General features: G+C 32.6%; 1 protein-coding gene across 1 annotated transcript; it reads right to left on the bottom strand.

The window, feature by feature from the left end:
• Positions 1 to 946: 946 nt before the first annotated feature.
• LOC132721989 (uncharacterized) lies at positions 947 to 8344 on the bottom strand. Its single transcript, XM_060706381.1, has 3 exons — positions 8194 to 8344; positions 4302 to 4473; positions 947 to 2035 (listed from the first exon to the last, which is right to left on the bottom strand). The coding sequence occupies exons 2-3, from the start codon at positions 4464 to 4466 to the stop codon at positions 1112 to 1114; spliced, it is 1089 nt and encodes a 362-aa protein (XP_060562364.1). The 5' UTR covers positions 4467 to 4473; positions 8194 to 8344; the 3' UTR covers positions 947 to 1111.
• Between the last annotated feature and the right edge of the window lie 745 nt (positions 8345 to 9089).

Raw genomic sequence — 9089 nt, forward strand, 5'->3', positions numbered from 1 at the left:
GGAAAATGCCGTTATTGAAAAAGTTGTATTAAGTTGCTTAATACTTTTATTATTTATATAACTGTCTGAAATAAACATTGTTTGTTTTATAAATTCCTGATCACACATTTCTTTGTCATATTTTGAAACATTTCCATGTCGCAAAATTAACCACTTATACAGTATATCATAAAAATATGTTAGATAGTTTACTTTAAGCAGAAGGAAAGGAGGCAGAACTTTGCAAAAATTAATTTTATCATTATGATTATAATTATAGTTCTTTTGAAATTGCGTCAAATTTTAATTGTGAACATGTATTCACCATTTAACAATTTTTAAATTCCTGGCACAACAAGGAACACATGCTCTCCTATCTTTGTTTTGAAAAACCAGTTTGGCTGGTTTATTGATAGCTCAAAAATCATTTTATTCAAACAGATTGTCACTATCAGTTTTTAGCATATATTAGAGTGAAAACAAAGAGCTATTTTTAAAGACATGAAATATATATTAATATGCTACAGTTCAAATACATGCAGATAAAGCTGCAGAATGAAAACTGTATAACAGAATTTATTTAAACTGTAAGATCAACAGTAACAGACACTTGAAGGTCAATCCTAAAAAATTATGTTCAAGTTTGAAGACAATCTATTCAAAAATAACTAAGTTATGGCAAAATTTAGACATTTAACCTTGAAGGTCAAGGTCATATATGAATGAAGGTCAAGGTTAGTCTGATCTACTTAAAGGTATTATCCCAATGGTTGTTGTGGCCAAGTATGAAGACAATACACAAAGAACTTAAAGTCATGATTAAGGTTTAAGTTTGCGGACTGCAACGCCGACATGAATGTAACAATACCTCTATTTTTTTTTCCCAAAAAAGTCGAGCTAAAAATAGGCTAAAACAGGCATGTTGTAGAGCTTTCAAATCTGCTCTTGAAATAAAATAAAAACATTGAATACAGTCTGTATACTTTACTTTTACTCTTGAACTTTTTTTCTACAAAAGACTTTACACAAAAAGGTTACCATCTTAGATTCTTAGACTACAAATAAATTATCAACATGATTTGATGTGATTGAAAGAAGTGCATAAATTATGTTTTTTTCTAACAAAACCCGGTCATGACTTTTTCTTGAGATACGTAATCAACTGTCGTTTTCTCTTGCTCCAACCATACTCATTTTCTGGAGTATTTGGAGCTAGCACTACTGTCTGACAAGTCAATTTCCTATAACTACACGGTGACTCGCAGTTTGCTAGCATTTTACCAAGTTCTCGTATTCTCTCTGATCGCCTAATATGAGGTGAGTTAGCAGAATCTGATTCACTGTCTGGTACAATTAATGAGTCATCATTTAACTTTGTCTTGTTCTGCACTATCTTTTCATTATCAACCATCTCATCAACACATTCTTGATCTTCAGAATCAGCTTTGACTAAAAGCTGACTTGCAAACAATCTCTTAATGGGTGGTTTATCCATAACTGAATGTTTTCTATTTCTCGTTACATTAAGATCAGTGATTTCTCCACTACTACTTCTTTCATGATGCTCATCCAACTTATTACCATCATTTTCAAACACTTCATTAACCTCTCTATTAATATTTAAAGCTGTTTCACTTTCTTCCTGAATATTAGCACCATAGTTATTCCTTTCCAAGTCCCTTTTATGAATGTGCCCTTTATTTCTAGATTGACGATTTTCCAAACATTTGTGACACTGACTGTCATTATCAGCAATTTCATTCTGATCACCATCCTCTCTTTCAGTTTCCTCAGATTCTGTCTGGTCTTCTATAGACACTTCAACATCTTCAATTATACTTGGAATGTTTGACTTATCGCCTATAAACCTTAGGGAATTAAATTTTCTCAGTTTATTTCGAGAACCCAGTGCTGTATTTTCTTTATTCAATGAATTATTGTCTGAATAGGATGTGGCAACATTTCTATGACCAGCAACACTGTGTCTTCTTTGCCTGGTAAGTTTCCGTTTACCTTGTCCACCAGAGAGTCTAACATTTCTAAACTGCGGGGAAACCTGAAACAGACAAGGCAACTTCAATAATACAAGGAGAAAATATAAATAATCTGAATAATCAATTTTCCTAACCTTCTATGTAAACAAATTTTTGGTATAAAACATGTCAATCTTTAGATGAATCAGTGAACAATGCAATAACACTAATAACCTCAAATATCATGTTATGTCAGTTTGATATTTTTACTAAAAAAATAAATCATCCATAACAATTAAGCACTTCACACAGGGTAAAAATTATCTTACAAGCTTTCTGAATTGTATTTTCTTTTTCATATTAAGTTAAACATAAAATAAATATGTATTTCAGACTGGTCTGGTTAAAAGTAAACTTAAAACAAGCTGGACATTTCAAGACTTTATTTAATTTTACCCATGAAATATGGTGCTATATCAGTCAAATATATTTCATATTTTTTAAAAATAAATATGAAATATAAATATGAAAGTGGGCGGAGTCAAAACTCATATTTATTTTAAGGGACTTCTTTCGCCGTTTTGTTTGAAAAATCTGATAAATACAAAACAACTTTTTCTTGAATTTTGTTTTGAAAACTATCTAGCATGATAGAAAATGGTCTAACTAAGAAAATTAATCCGAACACCAATATCTTTAATTCAGTAATTAACGCTGTACAGACGTTTAAAGAGTTGTTTACATGACGTCACAATGTAGCGCCAAACAGCGCGTGCTTACGCATAAATTACTGCGCGCTGTACAGTTGCAGATGGTAGAAAGCAAGGGGATTCGTTACTATTTTCTTTGATAATGAAATTAAATAAAAAGGTTATTTTTTCGTTTTTCGTGAAATATAGTCTATATTTTCACTCAACATGATAAAATGTCACATATTTTCACTCGCCGTACCGGCTCGTGAAAATATGTGGCTTTTTATCATGTTTCGTGAAAATATATATCATATTTCACGCAAACGAAAAAATATCCTCTTAATATTTGCTAGTTGGGCAGTGCACTCAATTAGTGTCCATTAATAACACAAGAGCCTGAATAATGCAGGAACTTTTATGTTCCTCAAGAGAAATGTGTTGGTGAAAAACCATGCTTTTACAGATAAGGATCTTGTTAAGAGTCCTTCAATGATGACCCCAAAGACTATGTGAAGTTACAAGTGAATTGTTTCAATGATTGAAGACTGGGTGAAATATCAAGGGAATACCTTCAATACATGTAGTTCATGAGTCTTATGAACAAGAAAAATAAAATTTCTCCCCAACAAGCTTAAATTTAAGTCAAATATGACTCTGTATGGAAACACTTTCAATGTGCACTTTATTTATAAATGTGTATTTAAAGTTACATTAAATAAATTTCATAAAAAACTAAATAGTGTCATTTCATTAATAAATTGGGTTTTATATCCACTCCAGGTCTTATTTTGGTGTCCAAACAACCAAAATGAGTTTTACTATATGAAAATAGGTAACCTCATTGTGGCGAAATGGGAAGTATAATTTCTGTTTGCACGGGAAACTCCGCCTTCGGATCATCCTTACATCAATATTAAATCAACAAACATGACTATAAGTGGCAGTCCTAATTTAACGGTATATTTCCGCATTGTAACGGATTTTTTCATACAAATTTAATCTTTTTACGAGATCATTACTTTTACCGAACCCCAGGTTTAGTTCACCGTGAAGCTTAAACGGTAAAACTGTGTTTGCACAAGAAAATATCGCATTTGCTGTGTTCCGGATAGCATATATAAAACTGTGACGTAGCGCATACACGAGCTCATTATAGTCTTCATTTGCATGTTAAAATTTGTATACGAACTTTAGTGTTACCGTGGGGTTTCCCGTTTAAAATCCAAATTTATGAACAATATTTGATGAGATTTACAACAATACTATTAAACAGGTTAATGAAACTGTAGAATGTTTGAATTTTAGGCCGACGGCAAAATATTTTTACATATTTATTTGATGTAACTTTAATAATATCATCTGAAAAAAAAAAATTTTGTTGTTAGCTTTTCACAATTCTATTTTTTTGGTTACCATACCTTAATTTTTAACGATAATTTGACTGTATGGATTGATGCAAAAAAGAAAAGGTCATATGGCGACTATCCAGCTTAATTGGTGGAGAAGGACCTCACATGACCCTCTATGCATTATTTCAGGCACAATCAAGCACCTGAGTAGAACCACTGACGTTTCTTAAGCTAGCACTGAAGGTACATGGTAGAAATGCATATTTCTTTTTTTCTGCAAGAATATTTTTTAAATCATTAATCAATACCCATGACAGATTGTGTAGTTCATCGACAGGGATCGAGTTTGCTGTGGGGGGACATCTTGCACAAAGTACAGGAGATGGTACATTATTCTGAACATGCACAGGACTCTCTGTGAAAACCAGTGATGGTCTGGTTGCAAGAGAAGATTTCTTTTTTCTTCTTGGCATCTTTGTTCTGAAATTAGAAGAAGAAAACTTTTACATCCAAAAGCAGCTATATTTTCATTTTTGGTACATTGCACCATCATTATTTATGGCAACAAAACAGGAAAGATGATTTTGGCTAACCTCTGGTGTAACAAACTTAAAGCAACTTCAGGGGTCAAAACCTTAACCACCTCACCTGCGGGTGGTAAGAGATGCATAGACTGCAGTATTTTGGACCCATTTAGTCGCCTCTTATGACCAAACAGTGGATGCCATTCTGATGCCTGAACCCCTTAAGGCAACCCCTTAGCCACAAGGGGGTAAAGCAGCTATATCATGTATACTGAAATCTCTTCAGCTAAAGCTGTCAAAGGAGACAGCATGCTTGACTAATTTAAATAATTAAAACTTGGTATAAATAAAATAGAAGAGTGATCATTGATCATATGTGTTGTCTCATGATAGCCAATTGCATGTTGCAGCTGAAACAAAAATTATTAACAGTGCAAAACGCGATTTACATCCAAGGGCCATAACTCAGCTTAAGTCATTCTACTGAAAAACCTGTGTATTGTAATATGCTCAAGTATTTGAGCTACCAATCAATCCTGTAAAATGAAATTACTTTAGTGGTATAAGAGATGTAGTCTGGACAAACTTTATTAACACCTTTTTTATTCAAGGGCCATTACTTCAACAATCAAAGCACAGAAGGCGCTGAATTTGTTTGGGTCTCAGAATGTAAGAAAGGTGCAGGTTGTGAGATTATATGTTTAGTGCCACCAATGCTTTCCAGCGTTTTAATTGTAGTAAATTGGCTATAAGACTAATTGCAACACTGATATTCAATCCAATGTTTATTTGACTTTAACAATTTAAAAAAATGAGTTACCTTTACTGGGATTTGAACTCCAGACCTCTCGCTTCCTAAGCGAGCCCGAAAACCCTTCAGCCACGGTTAAATTTATATGTGAACGGCCTGAAGAAAACCATATTATTCTAAATTAGGGCTTGTAACGACTTTTAACTGTTGTTTAACACAGATGTAAATAATCCTGAAGCTTACTATAAGCATGTATATTTATAAAGAATCAAAGGGCTTCAAGTTCTTTGGTATTTTCTGATCTTTGCAATCTAAATCGTACTGTATATCTGTATGCATTTTCCTGTATAATTTTATTTTTATGTATTATAATTCATTTTGTAAGGCACATACGGAATTCTGCATAACTAGAGTTGCATCAAAAAATCATTTATGTACTTTTTTTACGACAGCCACACTTTATCCTTGTAAATCATGGCTACTTCCTTAACAAAAACAATTAAAAAAAGAATTTAACACAAAAAAAATTTCCTCGACTGGGATTCGAACTCGAGACCTCTCACTCACTAAGCGAGCGCGTTACCACTGTACCACAGGGAAGTTATACACAATATGTCTGAATAATATCAAGTCATTCTAAATTTAGAACTTCCATAGGCATTCAGGTTTGTAATCCTTATTAATTTCGAGGTATTTTGTTCAGGGTAAACCTGTTGTTTAAAATTGAAGTAAATATTTTAGCGAAAATCCTCTCGCCCAAACAGTCCGACATGTAGAATCTATATATTCCACTACTCGGTTTGTGTAGTATTCGGTAATCTACATGGCTAAAAATAGTATTTTCATTGATAAAATCATATTCATCCGCGAAATTTGTGATTGTGCATTTATTGACAATTCTATAAGCCAACGCTATTGTTTAACTTTAAATGCGTTGTAATTTGTTGCATACTTGTAACAAAATAAAATATTTCTTTCTTTTAAATCGCTAGTTTTAAGCTGTTTTGAGAACTACTTGTTGTTAGGTTTGTCATAAACTTCTGTGTCAGAGATTGAATGTCCGCTTTGTATTTAGTTATTTTCGATCAGAAAATACCAGAAAACAATATTAGAAATCTTCGACCATTCAGGAATTACTTTGCTTGAAAATTGATGCGCCTGTCTTTGACCATCTTTACGCAGTGATCTCCCCTGAATTTTTCGGCTTAAGTGTACATACAAAAGGGAAGTAACCGCTTCAAAAAAGTGGACTACTTTCGGCATTTGCAATTAAGAACATTAGACTCTGAAATTTCGCTACCATTATTTGTTTGGTCTGACGACCCAAACAAATAAAAATCATTCGACTTTAAAACACATGTAACATGCACAAGGACTTGAGCTACTGATTAATCCTTTAAAGTTCCATTGAAATTACCTCAGTGGTATAAGAGGAGTAGTCAGGATAAATTTTAATTATAAATTAATTATTAACTGGCCGTAACTCTGACAAAAATCATTGAACCAGAAAATGTTGACAATATGCACAACTTAGCCTTAGAACTGATCATTCCTATTAAGTTTGGATGAAATTGCACAATTTACTATTTAGTAGTTAATAGCTTCTGAGTAGCTGGCAACATACACAAAGAAAATTTTTTATTCAAGGGCCATAACTTGGCCTGATATCATTCAACCAGAAAACCCATGTAATATGTGCAGGTACTAATGAGCTACTGATCAATCCTGTAAATTGTCATTGAAATTGCATTTGTGGTATAAGGAGTAGTCCAGACAAACTTAAAAAAAAAAAATTATTAAAGGCCCATAACTCTGACAAAAATCATTGAACTAGAAAATGCAGGCAATATGCACAACTAGACTAGTACTGTCAGATCATTCCTGTAAAGTTTTGATGAAATTGCACCAGTAGTTTCTGAAGAGTAGTCCGGACAAAGATTGTTATGGGTGGACAAAGGATGGAGAAGTGATCCCTATATCCACTTCTCTGTAGAGAAGAACTACCTTAACATTTGTTACTCTGAAGCAGCTCCTTACATAAAAAGTGATATAGATTTATAGTAAACATTCAAGAACTGTCAGATGAAAAGCATGCCTGACAATTCTCAGTGCCTGATAGTATATCAATATTAAATAAATCATTAAATGAGCCGCCATAATAAGTTGATGCTAACCAAAAAATTTTTAGTTCACAAAGGGCCATAATTTTGTCAAAATCTCAGCTAAGCAGCTCAGATACATATATTAATATGAATCATGTACCTTGGCAGCTAGAGATATATTGGCATTGAATATTATAGTGACCACCTCATAAGATTTTAAATATAAGTAACAAATAATTAGCAAATTTACAGCTTTAGAAGTTGGGTGATACAAAGATCTACAGAACAGAAATAAACTGTTTACATTTGTAATTTGGGTGACTGAGACTGATAAACTATATGACAAATTAAATGTTTGCAAGTTTAAATGTCTGAATTACATGTGGTAACAATTTAATGACCGTCAACACTGTTCATTTCATTTTATATTGTAAAAAGTCCACCTGTTAATAAATATATAGATTCTCTATTAGAAACTTTAAATAAAATATGCAAGTGTGGACTATCTTCTACTGTGAAGACTACTGTACTTCTATATTTAACACGGCAGTATACTGTCTCCAAGGCCGATAGCTATTCATTTTCCAATAAGTTATTTTTAGAATGATAGATTACCTAATGAACCATGAAAAACAAGTGGAGTAACTTGACATATCGTTTGGATTAAATCATGAAAATAAACGTTAAAACTGGATACAATCTGACCAAATTTTATTATTTTGGCACTTTGTTCTACAAAACAACAGGTATTCTTATACACAGTAATTCTGAGACAACATTATCAAGTTGTAAAAATTTATTTAATTTAAAATAAATTATATACTTCAGTTACTGTCCATATTATGCCGCTTTAGCTAAAACAAGTCTGGACACATTTTGACGTTTCAATGGTGGCAGCCATTTGTAAATAATGAAAGTTCCATATGACGAGCACGCCGATTGGTTACTTATTTTGAGAAAGCCAATGATAAATTAGATGACAAACGAAGCTCGGCAGCTTGCCTCACTGATGTTCACGTGATCATAGTCGTAAAAGACGATTGGTCAATTCTAAAGAGGGTTCGAAATTTAAAAATGGTTGTCATTCCTGTCCAGGCATGCTAAAAATTATTTGAAATGTCCATTTAATCCTATATATACACAGGTAAAATAGAATAATTTAAACGATCATTAACCATTTTTTGTAATAAATTCAATTATTTGAAGGGTTTCTCCAGCATTTGCTCATGTTTGAGAAATGCAAATTTGCAGATTAAAATTGCAGATTCGTTTTTGTTTTCTGCAAATTTTACTCGTTTATACCTTCCATTTTCTGTCCAAATCCCGGGAAGGTTAACGATAGCTTATTAGGAAAAATAATGCATCAAACTAGCACTGTGAAAATGGGCTGAAATGCTTAGGGCGAGGGCACATGTGGTCTGTGGAAACGAATAATTTCAGTCAACTGGCATCTGTACAAGGTGCTAGACATTTTAGTAGGTATGCACATTTTTGTGTATACGAAACCAATATTTAATAAAATCAACCATTATTTGTAATGCATATATATGAAAATTTTTAAGAAACATTAGACATCTTGTTTATTATACTTGCACATCCCCGACACAGATCCAGAGCAGAAGTTTTGGGGATTAATTTGTCAAGGATTTTTTGCAATATGCATTAAATAAAATAGAATAAGTGGTCAAGCCCTTTTCATTGTTTCAAATATGCAATAAA

This window comes from Ruditapes philippinarum, unplaced genomic scaffold, assembly GCF_026571515.1.
Source record: "Ruditapes philippinarum isolate M1 unplaced genomic scaffold, ASM2657151v2 ctg6291_1_1_1_1, whole genome shotgun sequence".
Lineage (NCBI taxonomy): Eukaryota > Metazoa > Mollusca > Bivalvia > Venerida > Veneridae > Ruditapes > Ruditapes philippinarum.